General features: G+C 35.2%; 1 protein-coding gene and 1 long non-coding RNA gene across 2 annotated transcripts in view; one reads left to right on the forward strand and one right to left on the reverse strand.

Annotated features, from left to right (window-relative positions):
* The window catches only part of LOC142225559 (ribosome assembly protein METTL17, mitochondrial), a 52,686-nt gene extending 31,942 nt beyond the window's left edge, over window positions 1-20,744 (reverse strand). Inside the window, exons 1-2 of the mRNA XM_075295342.1 lie at window positions 19,868-20,744; window positions 19,600-19,815 (exon numbers count right to left, since the gene is read on the reverse strand). Of these exons, the coding sequence (XP_075151457.1) occupies window positions 19,600-19,815; window positions 19,868-20,644 (993 nt within the window). The 5' untranslated portion in view covers window positions 20,645-20,744. The remainder of the gene's footprint in view (window positions 1-19,599; window positions 19,816-19,867) is intronic.
* A 714-nt stretch (window positions 20,745-21,458) lies between these two features.
* On the forward strand, window positions 21,459-21,955 carry LOC142223027 (uncharacterized). The gene is made up of 2 exons (XR_012718500.1): window positions 21,459-21,678; window positions 21,746-21,955. It is a non-coding gene; the product is annotated as an uncharacterized LOC142223027 (long non-coding RNA).
* The last annotated feature ends 905 nt before the right edge of the window (window positions 21,956-22,860 follow it).

Here is a 22,860-nt window from a genome sequence, read left to right on the forward strand (position 1 = left end):
ATACGGTCAACCATGCCAAATTATTTGAGGACATCGAGAATACGTCCCTACCGGCAGGAGTGAAACGTTGGGTGCTGAATTATATGTGTGGACGCCAGTCGTACGTGGAATTCAGGGACAAAAAGTCAAAACCCCGTAGAGTTAAACAGGGAGTTCCCCAGGGTGGGGTGATATCTCCGGCACTGTTTAACCTCTACCTGTCCTCGATTCCACGCCCACCTGACGGCGTCGAGATTGTATCATATGCGGATGACTGTACAATCTTGGCATCTGGGCCCAATGTTGATGACATCTGCGATCGTTTAAATGTCTACTTAGCTAATCTTACCAGTTATTTCACTGCGAGAAACTTGAGGATATCCCCCACCAAATCCTCAGCCACACTATTCACTACATGGACGGCAGAAGTGCGCAGGCAGTTGAATATTAGTGTCGATGGCGAAATAATTCCGACCACAAATTACCCCAAGATTCTTGGGGTCACATTCGACAGCCTTTTCAGGTCGTCTGCCCATGCCACTGCAATTTGTAATAAGCTCCGTGGTAGAAACAAGGTCCTCAAGTCACTTGCCGGCAGTACTTGGGGTGCGGACAAAGAAACCTTGTTAGCTACCTATAAGGCAATTGGCCGGTCAGTGGTAAACTATGCAGCGCCAGTGTGGACACCGCAGACTAGTGATACGCAGTGGAATAACATACAAACCTGTCAGAACGCTGCCCTTAGAACTGCGACTGGGTGTCTCCGCAGCACACCCCTGGATCACCTTTATGTGGAGACAAAGATCATCCCTGTGCGAAGACACAACTACATGTTGTCAAAGCAGTATCTCCTGGGTTGTTATCGCAGTAATCATCCAAACCACCATCTCATGGATGCACAACCACCACCCAGGAACGTAAGGGTTGATATACATAATCTAGAGCGCGAGATCCAGCGCTACAAAAGAGAACCTCTAGATCAAGCAGCGTACCAGGCAGGTTTGAACAGGATTCATGAGGATACTGTAGCTGAAGCGGTGAGAAGCTAAAAGGTTAATCCTGTTCTCGGAGTCCGTCCACCGCCCATAGCACCGGAGGAAAGAGACCTCCCACGGCAGACTAGGGTAGTTTTAGCCCAGTTAAGATCAGGCAAGTGCAGCCGCCTCAATTCCTATTTATCAGTGATTGATAGCAGCGTAGCTGACGTATGTCCAATTTGCAACCAAGGGCCACACGACACGCGTCATCTTTTCTCTTGCCAAGCTAAACCAACCCGACTTACCGCCAGGTCACTCTGGACGCACCCCACCTTAGGCGCAGAGTTCCTCGATCTGGCCACAAGCTGAAGTACCAAAGCGTATAACATAAAAAGAGAGAAAGACAAAAGGTAATCCTCCTGATAGATACGGATACCATATTAAAGTCGACGACAAATTCATTGAACCAAAATCATACAAATACGCTTTAGCATCGCCACAACGTGAACAATGGATAAGAGCCATGAAGGAAGAAATGGCATCTCTAAAGAAATTAGAAACCTGGGAGTTGGTTCCACCTCCTGAAAATGCCAACATAGTCAGTTGTAAATGGACGTATAAAATAAAGAGAAATGCCGAGGGAAGATCCCAGCGATTTAAAGCTCGACATGTGGCTCGCGGATTTTCCCAAAAATATGGGATAGATTATGATGAAGTGTTTGGCCCCGTCACCAAACAATCAACCTTGCGGACTTTTATCTATCGCAGGTGCAAAGAAAATGTCAGCAGTTCACTTTGATTTCAAATCTGCATTTCTAAATGGCGACCTAAATGAAACCATTTATATGGAGCAACCAGCAGGATTTGAAGAAGGTAAAAGTAATCTGGTATGCAAATTGAAAAAGAGTATATATGGTCTTAAGCAGGCTGCGCACGTTTGGAATTCAACCTTGCACAATGTCCTGCGTAACGGAGGATTCAAACAATCTAGTGCAGATCCGTGTCTTTATACAAAATGCACCAACGAGGGAGGCATCATATATATTCTTGTATACGTCGATGACAGTCTCAAAAGGTAAACTTGCCATCCGAAATTTTGAAAAACTCATCGAGTCACATTTCGATATAAGTAACCTTGGAGACGTCAAAACATTACTTAGGTCTCGAAATTTCCAAAGACAAGAACCTAAATTTTTGCATTCGTCAACGAAAATACATTTCTGATATGTTGAAAGAATATGAAATGCAAAATAATCTAAATTTCCGTTGGATCCTGGCTACGGAAAATCGGAGTCTAATCTCCTTATAGATAATACCAAATACCAAAAGTTGATTGGATCACTTTTATACCTGAGTGTAAACTCGAGGCCTGACATCGCCACGAGTGTTTCTATACTTGCTAGAAAAGTGAGTTGTCCTACTCAGGAAGATTGGGTAGAATTGAAACGTGTTCTCAAATATCTGAAGGGAACAATTAATCACTTCCTAAGGCTAAGCAACAACAACTCTGAGCGTGATACATTGATCGGATATGCTGGCGCAAATTGGGCTGAAGACAAGGTCGATAGGAAATCCAATTCCGGATACGTGTTTCAACTCAATGGCGGATCAATAAGCTGGGCTTGAAGAAAACAAACTTGTGTGTTCACTGTCCTCTACGGAAGCTGAGTTTATTTCCCTTTCCGAAGCTTGTAAAGAAGCAATCTGGCTAAGACATCTATTGAATGACATGGAAATCAGCCAAACATCACCAACTGTCATTTATGAGGATAACCAAAGTTGCTTGAGACTTATTAAAGAAGAAAAACTCAGCAATAGAACGAAACATATTGACACTAAATCCACTTTGTAAAGGACCACGTCACAAAGAAAAATTTTGAATGCCTTTACTGCCCAACGGATTCGATATTGGCCGATATAATGACGAAACCTCTACATACACCACAGTTTGTGAAATTTCGAAAATCAATTGGGGTTGAACTCGATTGAGGGAGGGTGTTGGAGACTCAATCGACTTTGCATAAAACTTGGCAACTCTATGTCTGAGTAGACGTGCATTTTACATCGCAGCTGATTTTTCCTAATATTTTAAAGAATTGGTTGGTTTTTTTATTGCTAACGTTTTCGCATTAATAATACTTAAACTGCCGCTTCCGATATAAACAAATTCCTGAGTTTCCCGTGTGTATACCACCTTTTGTAAGATATACCAGAGACTTGTTGCGTGGTGCTGCTTATTGCTGTATTCCCAACTGTTGCTGTTGTTGTTGCTGCTGTTGTTTTTTACTTACAAAATGCCGGCTAATAAGAACGTTATTTGTAGCACATGTAATGAGCAAATTACTAAAACATATGGTTCTATTGCTTGTAAGATATGCTCCAAATGGATACATGCGTCGTGTGCGAGCTTAACTGATAAAGAGCTATCGATATTTAAGTCCATAAAATGTATGTCGTTCATTTGTAGTGGATGTGAAAATAACCTTGCTGATAATAATGGCAGTACATGTGTTGCAGATGACATTCGAAGCTTGAATAAGAAATTTGATGCATTCCAGACTGAGCAAATATCTATAAAGGGGTCCCTTGGTGAAATAAATTCTAAAATGGATACTTGTCTTAGTGAAATTAGAGCTGATATCACGAAATGCATAGAACGTATTACCAAGGTTGAAGCCTCAGTATGCTCGCAAAACTCATCCTTAGAAATCGAGAATAACATTCTACATAAACGTTTGAACCGATCTGACTTTCTTATTGGTGGACTTCCAGATGGTCTTAATGAACTTACACCTACTGTCATTGCTATAGGTGCTCGCTTTGGTGTTACCGTAGCTCAGCATGATATTAATCATGTTTGCTACATAAATAAAAAAAAGGCACATCCTTGTTAAACTAAATAATGTTTATATTCGATATACCATTATGAAAGAATATTTCAAGACCAGGTCGCTCAAAATATGCGATATTCTGCCCTCTTGCAGTGATGTGACAAGTCGTGTTTATCTGAATGATCATTTTACCCCCTTAGCTGCCCGTTTAAATTCCGTGTGCATGAAATTACGTCGCCAGAATGTAATCAGCAAATTTAAAATTATAAATGGAGATGTAGCGAAGGCTAAGGTGGTTCTAATGGATGGTAAGGAGCTTACTTGTGATGTTAATGGATGTACCAGCTTGCTCGGTAAAACCCCAAATGATGTTGTACAGTGATGTATATAAGTAAATCAATGAATTGGCGCTTATTGTTCTTCTATTAGTATATTTATTTGATACTTTCTTTCTTTTCCTAATATTTTGCGAAATTATTTTGATCTCACTAGAATATTGATCTTAATTTAATAATCAGCTGTGTGTTAATTATATAATTTAACTTATGATATTGTTGAATGAATTAATACGTATCTTGAGTATTTTGTATACTCTATCTGATTCTTGGTTCCCCACCATTTTAAATTGCTTTAAATATAACTATGTCTGATGATAACCTTGGTCCAATAGTGCACAGCAACTTGTATATTGCCACAATGTTAAGCCCATTTCAAGATTGTCTGAATGTATCGCATTGGAATTGCAGAAGTTTGAAGACTCCTGGGAAGATTTATGAGCTTAGGGATATTGTAGGTAATAGTGCTCTCGATATATTTGCCGTTTCTGAGACATGGCTGTCCTCTGAAGTTCCTGATAATGCGGTGTCGATATCGGGATACAATTTGTCCAGGAATGATCGTATACCTCCTAAAAGGGGAGGGGGTGTTGCTATTTATACGCGAAGAGGAATTCGTTGTAGAGTTGTCTGTAGAATTTCTGACTTGCATTGTGAGTCCCTCTTTATTGAAGTAGGAAATGCGGGAAGGAAGTTATTATTTGGCGTTGTGTATCTTCCCATGGGTAATTTACAAAAATTTGAGGAATTCCACAGGCAATTTTTTGCTGAATATTCAAATGTGACAGTAGTTGGGGATTTTAATTGCAATCTTTTTGATACTATAAAAGCTATTTCTGTCCGCTCTCTCTGCATGAGATATAATTTATCTATAGCTCATAATTCCAGACCGAGTCGATTTAAGCCGGAGATCAACTTCTTTGATTGATTTTATCCCGGTCAGTGATAATTCTATTATTCGCTATACGAATCAGGTACAATGTCCGTCCGTGTCTGACCATGCATTAATAATTGCTTCCTTGTCGGGTCATACTGGAGTATATTGAATACCATGACTTTAATCAGATTGATTGGAATGGGTTACTAGCCTGTTTGGATAACTACGATTTGGACCTGATCTACCGTTCTACTGATGTAGATACCAAATCTGCTTACGTATCTTTACTCTTGAGTGCACTTTTTGCTTTTGTTCCTAAGATTAGGAGGCGAGTGCGACACAACGGTGATGAATGGATGCATTCCAGGGAAGTGGTATTTGCGAGGTCATTGAGAGACTTAACATACTCTACGTTCCAGGCAGACAGATCTCAAGAGAATTGGGTAATTTACTGTAGGTACCGCAACAGGGCAAAGTCTGTCATCAGGAAGGCTAGGAGGACATATTTTAGAAGGATATTTAGAGGCATGGACGCCTCGAGCATGTGGAAGATTCTTAGGGACTCTGGATGTATGGACTATGCTAGTGATTCTTGTGGATTTGATCCTGACACCTTGAATGACTATTTTGTGAACTCAAACACTGATTTTGATGTTGGTCACTTGGAAAACTTCCTTGACTCTGAGCAATCTTTCTCATTTATGTGCATTGGTGAATCTGAAATCAGTTTAATTTTTCTTGAGCAGTTTAATTTTTCTTTCTCAGCGTGTAGGTTTATACTCTCATATTTGGAGGGTAGAAGTCAATTTGTCAGTTTGAATGGCAGGGAATCCAATGTCCGTACGGTACAATCTGGAGTTCCCCAAGGGTCCGTTTTGGGGCCATTACTTTTTATACTTTACGTAAATGACCTTCAAACATACACTTCTTTGAGGAACTGTGAGACATTTATGTTCGCCGATGATATTTTTCTGCTATTTAAGGGCAATTCGTGCTACACGGACATTCTTGAGAATGATGTCAATTCCTGTTTGGACAGTTTTGCAGGTTGGGCTTGTGAGAACTACCTTACTGTCAATTCATCTAAATGTAAAGCCCTAATGTTTGGTAAGAAGCATCGTGGATCATCAATGCCGAGTCTTTTTCTGGGAGATGAGTCTATCGGGTTTGTAAATCGCCACAGGTGCTTGGGGGTTGTTCTAGACACTGAACTCTCTTTCAAATATCATATTGACTGTTTATCTGGTAAGATATGGTCGTGCTTACGTAAACTGTTTGCGTCTAGAATATATCTTCCTTTTACCGTCAGGCGTCTAGTTGCTCATTCCCTAATGATGTCTCAAGTTCTTTATGGTTTTGAGATTTATTCGGGATGTATTAGGATAAATCTAGATAGGATTAAGCGTGTAGTCAATGCGATTGTCCGTTTTGTATACAAGGTACGTCGAAGGGTTCATATTTCAGAATTTGTGAAAAACTTTCTTGGCTGTTCTTTTAGAAATTTTATTGATTACCGAAATTTGTCCTTCTTTTATACATTGATAACCAGTACTAGGCCGATCCCTCTCAGGAGTGCATTTATTTTCTCAAGATCGGTTAGGAATCCACAAATATTTATTCCTAGAACAGAGAATGAAGCCGCCGAGTCGCGCCGCCGATTTTAGCCGTCGCCGACCCGTTTTTAGCAGTCGACGCCGCCGCCGAATATGTCGACTCATCTCGACTCAAATTTAGCCGCCAATTAATCTAATATATTGATTTATATCAGAAAAATTTAATAATATTTTTTATAGTTTTTGCCAAAATTTTGAACTTTCCACTTTCAAGCAATTAGTATCAAGTTCCTATAATAGTTTTACAAAAATTTAGCTCAAAAAATTTGAATGAAATGTAAATTTGATTGTAAGATTGGTTGTACAACTAATCTCATTACAATTCGGAAAACTTCAAATTGATTTTATAATAGATAATTTTGCGCCGCCGAACAGACAATTTTTTATCGGCTTAGCCGTCAAGCCGCCGCCGCCGGACGCAAAAATTTAGTGTTAGCCGCCGCCGACAAAAATGGGTCGGCTTCATTCTCTGTCCTAGAATTAGGAACAATGTATATGCTAGATCATTTTTGGTGAGAGTGGCTAGAAGTTGGAATGTTCTGCCTTATGCTTTAAGAATTTTTTCGCATACTAACAATGTTTTCCGCTTGAAATTACTTCAGGCCTTTTCGGATGGAGTCTTGTGATTTTAATATGATGATATTGCATAGTTGTTTATATTTTTAATACCCTGAGTTTCTGTGCTAGTGGACCACATACTATACTACAGGTATTGACTTATTATGATTTCTTGTTTTGTTTTTTTAATGGCTGGGGAGCCTTGAATCAAGTATAGTATTGTAAGGTTTTTTTGTTTTTTTTTTTTATTTCCTTTAGCTTTATTCTAGCTATTTAGATATATCCAAAAACTCAGATATTGTTGTTTATTGTAATATATTATTTGGCCACCTTGGCTTCATATTACAAATATGTTCAATAAAATGAAAAATGAAATGAAATGAAAAATTTTGTATAGAAATAATATATTGACAAAATTTTGTATACAAATAAAATTTTGACAAAATTTTCTATAGAAATAAAACTTTGGCAAAATTTTCTACAGAAATAAAATTTTGACAAAATTTTCTATACACACAAAAAATTATGACCAACATTTTTTCAATTAAACACTTAATTGAATTTGGAAACGGATTCAATTAATATGTTAATTGATTCAATTAATTATTTAATCATATCCGAATAAAAACCAATTAAAAAAATAATTGATATTTGTTACGTTTCCAATTAAAATATTAATTGATTCAATCAATTTGTTAATCAATTCGGAAATAATTTTCAATTACAAACGTGATTGACATCTTTTCCGTTTCCAATTACACATGTGATTGATCCAATCACCTTTGTGATTGAAATTGAATAATTTTGAGCAATGGAAAGAGCGAAAAGAGAACAAGAGAATGGGTATTTATTCAACAAGGTATGACGGAGAGATCAGTCTGTTGAAGTAACTCATAACGAACGGTTGGGTTTTTGTTTTTCGCGTAAATTGAAAAACATGATTGGCGACATTCTGTCTGCTGCATTCAAAATGTGTGCATAAATATTTTGAACGCAACAACAAATCATAGCAAAGGGTTGAAATAAATAAAGTGTGCAACAACAAATGGCCACGTGGTAAAGGTTTGCAAAAAAATATATGAGAGAACGCATTTGAAATTACCTGTGTTTGTGTTTTGTGGTATTGTAAAAATGGAAAACAATCTACGTTTATTGAAGGTAAGAAATTATGAAATGTGAATACCGTTTTCCATTGAAGCCTGTTTAAATTAAACGGCTTCAATGGAATATATATTTTTTTTCATTTCTTTTAGTGACCAATTTTATTTCGTGAAATTGACCAATCAATCCCATCAACTCCACCATTTTGTCAAATATATAAGAATATGTTTGCAATAAAAAAGTGGGTACCGTATTGATCTTTTAAAATTATAAATTTTTTTCACTCCTAGTTTTCTTAAAACCAAGAGCGGTATGGGTTTGTTGGAAGATTCACCTTGAAGTTGCGAAGTGGCGTTGGCATTAAATTGCATTTTTGTTTTACCTGCCTTTTTCAGTTTGAACCCAAGTAGAGAGCAGTATATCTGATATATAAACTAATGAGCTGAATTATGTAATGGTAAAAAAGTTCTTTCTTTTGGATTTAAAAATATGAAGAATATCCGAAAATAATAAAAATATGTATTTTCCATTTATATTTTTAACTATTTCCAGAATTTGCAAAGTATCATCAATATAATACCAAATAGTACATTGCTTTCCCATTATTTTTTGTCTTTGATTGGTTCAAATTATAATAGACGATTTCAATGTGCGGAAATTTTGGAAAGGAATTGTTACTAAAATTAAATTACCGAGCTCCTTAATACACCTTTTTATGCTAAAAGACTACAACTGCAAAAGAAGATTATAAATCTGCAACCTGGAACTAAGAATTGGAACTTGATATTCTATGCAGGTAATATTTAACAAAATTAACTTTTAATTGAACAAAATTAAATTCGAATTATTCTGTTTACTTTCAGAAAAACTAATTTAACTTACAGTCTGCTGATTTATTGGAAATCTAGGCGCATCTACATATTAGAAGGAACATGCTAACATGGTTATTAGCTAATGATTTATATAATTTATTTTTTCACCCTATAGTTGTTATTGATAGTAATTGTATTTGTAAGTTATGTTAGAACAAAACACAAATGAAAAGAACCAAATTTATTTGTCTTTTGCATAATTAAAAAAATAAAAATAATAAATAAACAAAATGGGTGATTGATCATTTTCGGGATTGAAGACATTTCAATTAAAAAAATGATTGAATCCGCGATTTTCGTGATTGAAATCAAAAAAATTTTTTTTGTGTGTAGAAATAAAATTTTGACAAAATTTTCTATAGAAATAAAATTTTGACAAAATTTTCTATAGAAATAAAATTTTGTATAGAAATAAGATCTTCACAAAATTTTGTATAGAAATAAAATGTTGTTCTATAACAGGTTGGCTGATAAGTCCCCGGTCTAACAAAGAAAAACACATTTTTTTTTTGTCAAAATTCGTTTTTATTATTCAACATAGTTCCCTTCAAGAGCCATACAACGATTATAACGACCTTCCGATTTTTTGATACCATTTTGGTAGTACTCGTTCGGTTTTGCCTCAAAATAGCATCCTTTGAGGTCTGAGAACAAGAAAAAGTCGCTGGGGACCAGATCTGAAGAATACGGTGGGTGGGGAAGCAATTTGAAGCCCAATTCATGAATTTTTGCCATCGTTCTCAATGACTTGTGGCACGGTGCGTTATCTTGGTTGAACAACACTTTTTTCTTCTTCATATTTTATTATTTTTATATAGTACCAACCTTCAAATTATTCGTGTCAAAATTTGACGTTAAATGTTTACTACGGATTTTGTCCAAACAAAACATAGGTATGAATATCTGTCACATCAATGCTCAAAGTTTGAGAAGAAAAATGGATGAATTCAGATATATTTTCGAACAATCAGGGATTGATATAATATGTATCTCCGAGACCTAGCTTAACGATTCCGACTCCATATTGAATGTTTTCGGCTACCATTTAATACGTAACGATAGATGCTCGTTTGGTGGGGATGTTGTCATCTACATCAAGAACAACTATAAGTTCAAAGTTGTCAAACGGTCCAAAGAAAATGATAAAGTTGAATATATACTTGTTGAAGTCAAACTGAACACACATAAGCTATTGATTGGTTGTATTTACCGCCCTAATAGACAGATTCCATATGTAATTAACATTGGAACACCTGGTCATTAACTATAATGATGTAATAATCACTGGCGATCTGAACTCAAACATACTTATAGAGTCAACTCTTACTGATTATTTCGGCTCAATAGGTCTGTACACTGCAAACACATTGACTCCAACGCACTTCACATCGACTAATAATAGCCTACTAGATTTATTCATGGTGGATGATATACATAAAATTATGCTATATGACCAGTTATCTGTGCCATGTTTCTCAAAACATACCATAATAACAACAAGCGAGTTTCCGAACAGCTGGAAACACGCTAAGATTCTTCCTATCCCTAAGAATGTTGATGGTACAGAACATCGTCCCATATCTATACTGCCTTATCTTTCAAAGGCATTTGAAAGAATTATACACATTCAGACCTCTGAGCACATACAAAACCATAACTTACTATATAACAAACAATCGGGCTTCAGGCCAAAACTGTTAGAATTAATAATGGCCGACAGATATTTAGTTGTTAACACAAGCTTTATTGAAACAGAAGTGAGCGCAAAAATTAAAGGAAAATAGTGACAGTACAGAATAACGGCATAAAAGAGACGAATGGTGATAGAGAGCAATTATGACATTTATATATTAGTGTACAAATTATTATTCAAGCTACTATCAGTGATGGTAAAGTGAATGCAAATAGAACTTCAACACTCCTCCTCATTCACTTTACATTACATCTGGTACGGAAATAATCATGTTTAATTGGTGGAAGCGGTTTGGTAAGGAGATCTGCAACCATTTCCTCTGTTGGACAATATAGGCAAGATATGATTCCCTTCTTGACAAGATCCTTAGTCATCTTATATTTGGTGTCCATATGTTTAGTTTTAAATGAATATTTGTCTTCATTAAGAAGACGTAGACAGCTTTGGTTATCGTTATAAACCGGTGTTGGGCTATTGACTGGTTGGTGCATATCTAGCAATAATTGTCTTATCCATTGTATTTCCTTCGCAGCTTCGGATAGTGAGACATACTCTGCTTTGCAAGTTGATGTTGCAACAAATGATTGTTTTTGGCATGCCCATCCGACGGTGCCACCGTTATAATAAAGAACTCTTCCGCTGTTCGATTTTCGGTCACTTCTCTCTTCCGCCCAATTCGCATCGGCATATGCTATGAGATCTTGTTCATTGTTTGAGTCACTTAAATTCAGTTTAAGATCAGATGTGGTTTTTAAGTATTTAAGAATTCGTTTGCATTGTGACCAATCCTCTGTTGAAGGTTGTGATACCTTTTGCGCTAATATGCTTAAGGCAGCTGATATATCCGGTCGGGAGTTCACAGAAATGTATAAAAGATGACCAATAAGTTTTCTGTATTTCGTATTGTTTCCAAGAATTGTTGAATTTTGATCTTTCCCATAAGACAACTCCAATGGAGTTCTTGTAGGTTTTGCTACATCGAGACCAAAATCTTGAACTGTTCTTCTTATGTAATCTGATTGACAAATTTGAAAATTACAATTTTTGTCTTTAGAAATTTCAATTCCTAAGTAGTATTTTATTTGACCAAGGTCTTTTATTTCAAATTGTTTGGCCAATGAGACTACAATCTGGCTAACCTGATTTTGTGTGGAACATGAAATTAAAATGTCATCTACATGGACAATAATATAACACATGTTCCCGTTTATGTTACCACAGTATAAAAAAGGATCGTTTCGACTCTGAATAAACTTTAGTTTAAGTAGAGCTTCATGTAATGTATTATTCCATAGCCTTGCAGCCTGCTTTAGCCCATATATGCTTTTATTCAGCAAACATACAAGATCATCATTTCCCTTGGTAAAACCTTGCGGCTGTTTCATATAAATCTGTTCTTCTAGTGTACTGTTTAAGAAAGCAGATTTCACATCTAAATGGTTTACAACCATATTTTGTTTCCCGGCTATGGACAATAAAATACGAAAAGTAGTGTGGTTTACGACGGGCGCAAACACCTCGTCGTAATCGACGCCGAACTTTTGGGAAAATCCCTGGGCAACAAGGCGTGCCTTAAATCTATATATTTCTCCATCAGATGTGCGTTTCACTTTATAGATCCACTTACTTCCTATGGCAGACTTACCATCAGCTAGCTCTGTAAGATTCCATGTTCTATTTCTCTCCATAGATTCTATTTCTTCCTGCATTGCTGTGAGCCACTGCACTTTCTGTTCACCCGATATAGCTTGTTGAAAAGTCCTTGGCTCTGGAATTTCCTTTGCAGACCAAATTTCGTCTATGAACTTTCTAGCAGGTAGACCTTTATTTTTCCTGGAAGAAACTCTTTTGTCACACTCTGGGCTTTCGATTCTAGAAATTTCATTTTTCTCTTCTTGGATTGATTCGTCTATACCATCTTTAAGCTCACCCTCAGACTGGCTTTTACACTCCTGTGATATATCAATAGACACATTTTCAATTTTGTTTTTGTCTATACTTGCCTTATTGATTGCTTGATCATATGGGCAATTCTCCTCCTCAATCAATAATGCATCTTTGACTTTGGGCTTATTTCCGCAAAGAAGTGAAACATCATTAAGACTTTGATCGAAGTCGATGAACAAAACGTCTCTACTAATCACAATACGCTGCGTAAGTGGGTCATAGCAACGGTATGCTTTTGACTTCGTATCAATGCCAAGAAAAACCATTTCTCTAGCTTTGCTGTCTCTTTTGTGAAGGGGTATGGACAAAGCACCTAGATCCAAAAATATGTACATCTTGTACAGATGGTTCTATACCATACCATAACGTATGAGGAGTTGTATTTGTTGTTCTGGTATACACAATATTTTGGATATAATTCGCAGTCGAAATAGCCTCTCCCCAGAATATATTATCTAATTGTGCTTCAATAAGCAGACACCTTGCCATCTCAATTAATGCTCGGTTTTTCCTCTCGGCTTTCCCATTTTGTTGGGGACTATATGGGGCAGTGAATTGGCTTTCAATCCCTTCTGACTTGAGAAAGTTTATAAAACTTTTACCAATGTATTCACCCCCTCTATCTGACCGAATAGCCTTTGGTGTCCGCCTAAATTGAGTTTGGCAAAGCTTGACGAAATCTCTGAACGCTTGCTCAACTTCAGATTTTCTCGACAACAGACAAATTGTAGTAAAACCCGAAAAATCATCTATAAACGTGAGAACGTATCTTTTTCCGGACGGCGTTGTTGTTTGCATTGGCCCGCAAATATCAGTGTGAATCAAATTCAAAATTGTACTAGACTTACTCATTGACAGTTTTGGAAAAGGTTTTCTTGCCATTTTTCCTTTGACGCATGTTTCGCAAATTTCTTTAATACCGCATTCAACCAGCGTAATATTTTTAACCATTTCACCAGAAACCATTTTTCGTATTGCTTCAGGATCGCGATGTCCTAACTTCCTATGCCAAACATGGATACAGTTGTTATTGTGCTGCAATACCGCATTTATATTATCTGGTTGCCTTAAAATAAACATGTCATATATAATATCCGCAATGCCGATGTTCTTAGCTCTTTTGTTAATCAAGCAGATATTTTTCTCAAATGATACAAAATATCCACTTTTTGTTAACTGCCTTACGGATATAATGTTTCCAACTATACACGGTGCAAATAAAACGTCATGTAAAATTAATTTGTGAACATTGCCATTTTTGTCAATAAATTTTACTTCACCAGATCCAATTCCCTTAATGGCAACTCTCTGTCCATTGGCTACCTCGATTTGCTTTTGTACGTTTCATCCAAATTCATAAAAAATTGTTTGTTTCCAACTGCGTGGCGTGTTGCACCCGAATCCACTAACCAACAGCTGTTCATACTTTTACCAAAACCAAACAAGAAATCGTTGGACACATTCGGATTTTTCGACTTTTCTTCAAAGGAATTTACTTTGTTAACACCCTTTTCATAGCTTTGTCTTGATTTCCAATTTTTGTATTTGATACAGTTTTTCTTTTGATGTCCAGCCTTTTTGCAGAAATAACATTCACCACCAGTTTTAGCCACAGCCCGCAAAACAGCATCAACACCACCACCACTTGATCTCGAACGTCTATCATACTCAGCAATAACACGTTGTTGCACCAATGCAAATGTAACTTCATCCTCCTTGCGTGTTTCTAAAGATGTAATAAGTGTGTCGTAGCTCTCCGGTAAACTACTGAGCAGCATGGCAGCACTCCATTTATCTGACAAAGACTCCTCTCCAACGTCGCGAAGTTTTGTGAACAAATCGTTCATGGCATTAATGTGCACAATTGCATCGCCACCTTCTTCTAATTTCAGGCTGCAAATAGATCTCATTAGGAAAACTTTATTTGTCAGAGTATTTTTCTCGTGATAGTTTTTCAACGCAAACCACGTTTCTTTTGCAGTTGTTAAATTCCGTATGTGACCAAGCTGATCGTCCATCACCAAAAGCCCAATTGTACCTCTTGCCTCATCATCTTTATAATCCCACTCATCAATTTCTGCCTTATTTTGAACTAAACCATTTTCAAGTTTAGCAATTGGACGAGATCCCTCTATGACATGCTTCCACAAGCCTTGCTTACGTAACAGGAGTTCTAGCTTAAATTTCCAATTGGCATAATTTTCATTGTTAAGCTTTGCAATTTTTGGTTTAGCGTCCATTTTATAAAACAAAGACTTCTTTAAATTTACTTTAGTTATTTCTTTCAAAATTCTTTAACTTTATTTGTTGGCCCATAACCTGTTAGAATTAATAATGACCGACAGATCTTTAGTTGTTAACACAAGCTTTATTGAAACAGAAGTGAGCGCAAAAATTAAAGGAAAATAATGACAGTACAGAATAACGGCATAAAAGAGACGAATGATGATAGAGAGCAATTATGACATTTATATATTAGTGTACAAATGATTATTCAAGCTACTATCAGTGATGGTAAAGTGAATGCAAATAGAACTTCAACAAAAACACAGTTGCGTCACAGCGTTGGTTGATGTTGCGGATGATATTTGTTGTTCAATAGATGATGGACTTGTCAGCTGTCTCACGTTATTGGACCACTCTAAAGCGTTCGACTGTGTGAGCCACGAGATACTGTGTACGAAACTGAAATACTTCTTTAATTTTTCAACAGCTGCTGTCTCACTAATTTCATCCTATTTGCGGCAACGAGCACAGGCTGTGGAAATTAATGGTACAATCTCCAGACCTTTAACTGTTACTAAGGGTGTACCTCAAGGATCGATATTGGGCCCTCTCCTTTTTTGCCTTTATATAAATGATCTTCCGAGCTGTCTAAAGTTTTCCAAAAATTCATATATATGCTGATGATGTGCAAATCTACTTGAGTTGTAAAAAATCTGAGTTAACAGATGGAATCGACAAATTAAATTTGGATCTACTGAACATACATGAATGGGCTACAGAAAACAGTCTACAGATTATTCCACATAAACCAAAACTATTAATCATGAGCAATCGTCCACACGTCGTTTCGTCTGATCTACCTGTTAAAGTTGGTAATGAAACCATCGAGAGAGTTAATAAGAATCTGGAATCATTTTTAATTCCTTATTAACTTGGAAAGATCATGTTTGCACCACTGCTGGGAAAATTTTTGGTATGCTCCGTACTCTTTATCAAACACAATATTTCACACCACTGCACATCCGCATACTTCTTCCAAAAACGTATTTAATGCCAATAATCCTTTATGGCAGTGAAATGTTTGGTAGTGCTGATGCTTTTAGTAAACGTTGCCTTGAAACAGCATACAATGCAATCGTTAGATATGTGTACGGTATCAAATGCTTTGATAGTTGTGCTGCTTACACTAAATGTCTTTATGGTGTAGAATTTGCGCAACTATTAAACATCAGAATGTTAATTTTGTGTACGGTATCAAATGCTTTGATAGTTGTGCTGCTTACACTAAATGTCTTTATGGTGTAGAATTTGCGCAACTATTAAACATCAGAATGTTAATTTTGCTGCAAAAGATTATCTATACCAAAGAACCAAAGTATCTACGCTTTGGGAGATCCACCAGAAGAATTTTAATTATTCCACAACAACATCAGGTACTAGTATCTGAATGGCACTTCTTATTCAACGCCGTTCGCCTATGGAACTCTTTACCTGCATCGATTCAATTTATTGGCAATGCTAATACATTCAAGAATGCCTTATATGGACATTTTTCTGCCTAACACTAATACTAACCTATACACACTATTTTCATTATACTATCCGTCGCTTTTGCTGCATTTTTGTTTTCATTTTTTTGTTTTTAATGATTATGATAAAATATTTCTATATTTGCTGTGATTTGTAATTATAATTGTTGATTTGTAATTGTAACTTTAAATGATTCGAAATTGTAAATCGTACCAACATTAATCACATACTGTAATTTAAAAGATTTTGTATATCTTGTAGTATGTGAATGAATAAAATAAATAAATAAATAAATAAGACGTCTGTAAGTCAATTAGTTTGTGAGATAGAGCGTCTTTTGTGAAGCAAGAAAAAAGTGTTGTTCCACCAAGACAACGCACCGTGCCACAAGTCATTGAGAACGATGGCAAAAATTCATGAATTGGCTTCGAATTGCTTCCCCACCCACCGTATTCCCAGATCTGGTATAGAAATAAAATGTATAGAAATAAATGTATAGTATGTATAGAAATAAAATGTTAATAAAATTTTATATAGAAATAAAATTTGACAACATTTTTTATAGAAATAAAATTTTGACAAAACATTTTGTGGATAAGAAAAAAAGCCACCGGTTGCAGTTCTCTGGTCCACACAGCTAAGGCTCAACGAAGTATGTCAAACCAACATTTATTTATATTTAAATATTTTTGTATTACGGTATTACACTTTCGTCTGTTTTTATGCGTTTAAACATATTGAAGCTATCAACCAAAAATATTCTCGGATATTTATGGTAAATAAGTACCATCTGCGCTATCCGGCGGTTTTAAACAATATTTTATATAAATGCATTGATCAGCTATAATGCGCGCATTCGAGACTGTTGTTGTACGTAGTACATTATTGTACTCTAGTACATGTAATGACATTATGGTTCATATATATGAGCCTATCATTATTCATTATTTTTTATGATGTTATGAAAAGCAAAAATGTTGTCCAAAATGGTCTCGAATGCGCGAGTTATACGACGCAGCCAGTTATACCGGCTGTGCCAGTTATGAGTAATAAAATACACCGGGATTTGTGTTGATTTTTTAAATGTTCTTTATTGACTGAGTGTACTCTTTTCTTACTTAACTTTTTAATACTTCCAAGCAAATCAAAATTTGCTGACATTAAATTATGGTTCTTTAATAATTCTTTAGAATTGGATACATCAATTCTTTGCAATATAAGAAAGATTTACCAATATTGTCTAATAATTGAAATGAGTAGATCGTAGATAAAAGGAACTTAAGAGGATGTGCAAATCCTCCTTTCTGTGTCCGGCTGTTTAAAATTGTTTTGTATTAACTATTTTTTTTCCTAAATATGTTCTAAGCAGCTTATTATATTTGTTAAAAATTTTAATTTGTTAATATCGAAAAAAAAAGAAGACAGTACACATAATCTCAGTCCCGTGGTGTGTCCAAAGCAGACATAGCAAAAGAAAACGTGCTTAGTATGTATGTAAATATCAAAAATCTTTAATTTCATTAAAATGAATTTATGCATATCATATCACTTCAAATCACATATACTCTTTTTTGATTAAATTAATTTAAAGGAATTATAAAAATCATTGACTTTTGTCCGGAACAAATTCTCTCAGTCCCGTGCTTGGTGTGGTTTTCTGCTTTAAAAAAAGGTAACCACCGTTATGTGCAATTTGTAGTGTTTCTCTCGCGCTGAAGTTTTGTTCTCATTGAAGGTTCTAGAATTATTTTCGTCGGAGTGGTCGCAGTCAGTGCTTGTTCCGTAAAGTTATAAGTGCCGTGGAAAGTGTTATTTTTCTTTTGAATAAATTAAATTATTATTAACATACAATTAAGCTACCGCATTAAGCTTACAGCATTTAAGTTTGCTATTTATTTACAACTATATATGTATTTTTGATAGTTTTAAGCCAAAAATACGTAATTTTTATCAGTCCCGTGGTTAAGTTACTAGCCACGGGACTGAATGAGTACCACGGGACTGATATTTTCATACAAAAAGTATGTATATGTATATTTAAACATATTTTTATACTTATTTATTTTATAATGATAACTTTAATTAAAGCTCTAAAATGGCTCCAACAAAATCTGCAGCTGAAAAACGAAAAGTTAAGGCAGAGAAGGAAAGGCTACGTCGGCAAAATATTCGCGACGACCCAATAAAAAAAGAGGCTCAAAGAGAAAAAGAGAGGAGGACGCAAAAAAAAAGGCACACAATTTACGAAAAAGCATTAATGATATGACTCCACGTGAAAAACGAGCACAAAGAAAATTGTGGAAAGGCTATTCAAGAACGCACAAAAACAAAAAGAAAGAAGCGGAAAAGCTATTGAGCAACGAAAATAAATTCATAGAAACAACTACACCACCAGGAACTGTCCCCGTTGAACCAATTCGCGAACCAAATAATATCGAAGTCAAGAGGTATAATTTAATTGTCGACAACTACAAACTATTGCCAACAAAAATTATGCGTAACAGGATATCGTTGAATAAAAAGAAAAAGAAAGGCTCCGGAATAAAAGCACTAATACAACATTTTTTGCAGCTGTTTTGACTGTCCAAAATCCTGCGTACACTATGAGTTAGGAAGTCTCGATTATAACAAAACTGCTTTATCAGACGAGTGTAATGTCTCAAGCGAAGACGATTCAGACGATGAAGTATGCTTACGGATAGTGCAACAAAAAGAGCGTCTTAGGTATCACAATGTGTACAGCTCTGATGAAGAACTAACTCAGACAAAGTATCAGAAAAATGCCAGTCTGATTTGAAGGACGAAGAGTTCACGAAACGATTCTGATATTTTTTATTTTTATAGCACAAAGGATATTATAATTAGAGGGAAGTTCACCACTGTGGTATCAAAATGTACTGAATAGTCTAAGTGAGACTGAAATATATTTACTTTATGAAAAATATATACCAAACATATAAGTAATGCGAATAAAAACGCTAATAAATTGTTATACTATTGCAGAATACATATTTGAATATAACTTCCGATACTATTTTATATTTAAATGTAAGTACTTACAGGGGCAAATACATGACCAACCAATCTATGGTCTTCGAGTGATAAAATTAAATCCCTTGCTTCATTGACTAATTGTGATCCACGTCTGGAGCCTTCCTCCACAACGACAAGATATCCATCGCATTTTTTCCACAAATTAAGTATAACTTCCTGGCGGTTGCGAGCGCTTGGCAATTCGAACAATGAATATGATACCAATATTAAATCATATTTTGTCTAGAAACAAGTTTAAAATTAATTTCCATGTAAATTCATATCAAGTCCTTACCTCCAAGTTAGGAAGAAATTGACGGTAAAACACATTTCTTAGAGTACTATGTTGGTTTTCATTTCCCCCTTTTAATATCAACTCGGATAAATCATTCATTTCACGAGAACTATCTATATTGTAATATTCATATATGGAGTCTTTCCATAAACCGCTTGCGGCCCACATTCCTGTTCCAACACCAGAACCAAAATCAAGAAAACTTTGTGGCTGAAAATCAGAGTCCCTGTATTTTATTTCACGAATTATACGCATCAGAACCGAGTATTCCAAAGGTCCTCTTCCCAGTGCATAAACAATAGCTTCATAAGGTCCATATTTAACAGGTTTCCATGCAAACGTTCGTTCTTTCATTCTTCTTATAATTAATTGTTCTTTGCGTCGCTCCAATTTCTTCATTCCATATTCATCGAGTTTTGCATGTTGCTCCGGAGACATGATTTTATCAAGTTCCTCCTTTATGGTTTGAATAGTTTTATTAACTTCAAAATCTTCCACAGGAGGATGTCGTGATGCAATGAACTGATTTAATTTTTTACAGTCATCCATCAGTTTCTTAACAGGGTAATCTCCAACTTCTCTTACTAATGACTTCTGCACTACAGCCGGTAGTTCATAACGTTTAAATTGTGTAATACCGGGATGACGCCTGGGATTTGTATCTTCACCCAAAATAGATTCATCAAGCTGTACCGCTATCTTACATATCTTACGTATAGCTTGCTTTGCTGTTAATATGTTAAGCGTGGTTACAATATTCTTTCCAGACAGGTTCATGCTATATCAAATGATTTAGTGTCCTTCAGTCAAATTCACAGTAAAATGTCGGTGTGATTTTTAGGCAATATTAACCACTCTGAGCGTCAGCTGTTACCATAACTAAAAAATCTATAGGTGTCTCACACATAGACCAAGGAAGGTATAGACAACGAATGTGAATTCACAGCGCTGTAATTTGTCTGTAGATGGCTCTTTTTCGTCTGCAATTGAGTGATTTTTAAATTTGCCTTTAATATGTTTTCTTTATTTTGTTCTTTTGATGAAACACCAAATATTGGAAAAACATGTAAAACTCTATACATCCACATCTTTTTTGTAATGCAAATTGACTGATTTGTACGGTAATTCTCGTTTTCCAAAAAGAAATTGAGTCACTTGACTGCCCAATTGAGTGGAATGACTGCGCACTGCAAATAAACAACACCATGGTGAATTATCAAGGTATGTCTCTATTTTAATTGGTCTATGTCTCACACACACACAAACACACACACACACACATATATATATATATATATATATATATATATATATATATATATATATATATATATATATATATATATATATATATATATATATATATATATATATATATATATATATATATATATATATATATATATATATATATATATATATATATATATATATATATATATATATATATATATATATATATATATATATATATATATATATATATATATATATATATATATATATATATATATATATATATATATATATATATATATATATATATATACCCTGCCAGCATTTCAAAGTTCCATTTCATCATCATCGCTACCACAGACTCGTAAATGTCACCACAACCATCGCGAACTGTGATGGGGGAAGCATATCAAAAAGTACAAAATGTACATGAAAGTATTTTGCCATCACTACTGTTAGAAGAGCCATTTTATTTTTTGTGAAACGCCAAGCGCAACCAGCTTGTTATATTTTATTTAAATAAAAACGAAAATAAAGTTCTGAAAACATAGATATTACGCTTAAAATTGTGAAAGGTATATGGTGAACAATTTTTGACTTTCCAAATGGAATAAAGTGATAGTTTTTCAAATATTTTTCCAGACACGCTGCCTCCATTGGGAATAAAAGTATTGGCTGATAGACGCTACAACATTTAACTTACAACTTGTAACTCAACATCAATCTCTTATTAATGCATAAAAATGTGTTAAATGTGATGTGGTAGTCGTATAAATGTTATATTTATGAGAATTTATAAATGTTTCATAAAATTAATAAACATCTAAACAATCGTGTTTTACTTGACCACAATGATTCTTTTACAACTATCTTAAAATGCACTTGGTCTGATTGTTTGAAGGGGCTCTTATTGGCGTCCTTCTAAATGTATCCATAAGGGCTCCTAATAATTGCACTCATGCGATACTTTTTTGTAGTAACTTGGCGTGGTACAACTTCTCAATAGTGACGGCGCTTTTCCGAGGAGTTTTGGATATCGTATACGACTGTTTTCGACGTAGTGGGGATTCTCAGAAGCGCCCCCAAATTCAAAAAATGTTGGCAGGGTATATATATATATATATATATATATATATATATATATATTGTTACGTTTTTATATTTAGGCGTTTTTAATTACCCGACAATTAAAACACAGTTCTTTTAAATAACGACAATCTACAATTTATTTACTATGACTTCACACTTTACAATTCGTTCACACTGAAGTTATTCGTTTGACGCTTTAATTAAGACTCACCCGCAAGCAGCATGCGAGCGCTTTTATATATGACGGTGTGGCAATACGACAACATTCTGGTAGCACTACAATATTCTGGCAACGCCAGAACATTCTTAGACAATGCTAGAAGGATCTACGACCATTAAGTAATTCGTCTGGTGGCTGCCAAACACATACACACTCACATAGATATATGCTCGCATTACTACAACAACAATGACAATAGACAATGAGATGAAATGAGAAAGCAAAATAACAAAGCAAAGGGGTTGTTATTCTATGAGAGAGTAAGAACTAACATTTCGGTAAGCAAACAAAAGAACATAAAAGAAATTCAGGAAAATACTAGAAAATGAATAGATGATTCCAACAAGTGATAGCGAAATTTTATCGTTACAATTTTAAATTTTAAATTAACGGAAACTAATTTAAATAAACTTATATCTATAATTATCAAATTCGTAACACTGCCTCC

The sequence above is a fragment of the Haematobia irritans genome, chromosome 2, assembly GCF_050003625.1.
Source record: "Haematobia irritans isolate KBUSLIRL chromosome 2, ASM5000362v1, whole genome shotgun sequence".
In the NCBI taxonomy this organism is placed as follows: domain Eukaryota; kingdom Metazoa; phylum Arthropoda; class Insecta; order Diptera; family Muscidae; genus Haematobia; species Haematobia irritans.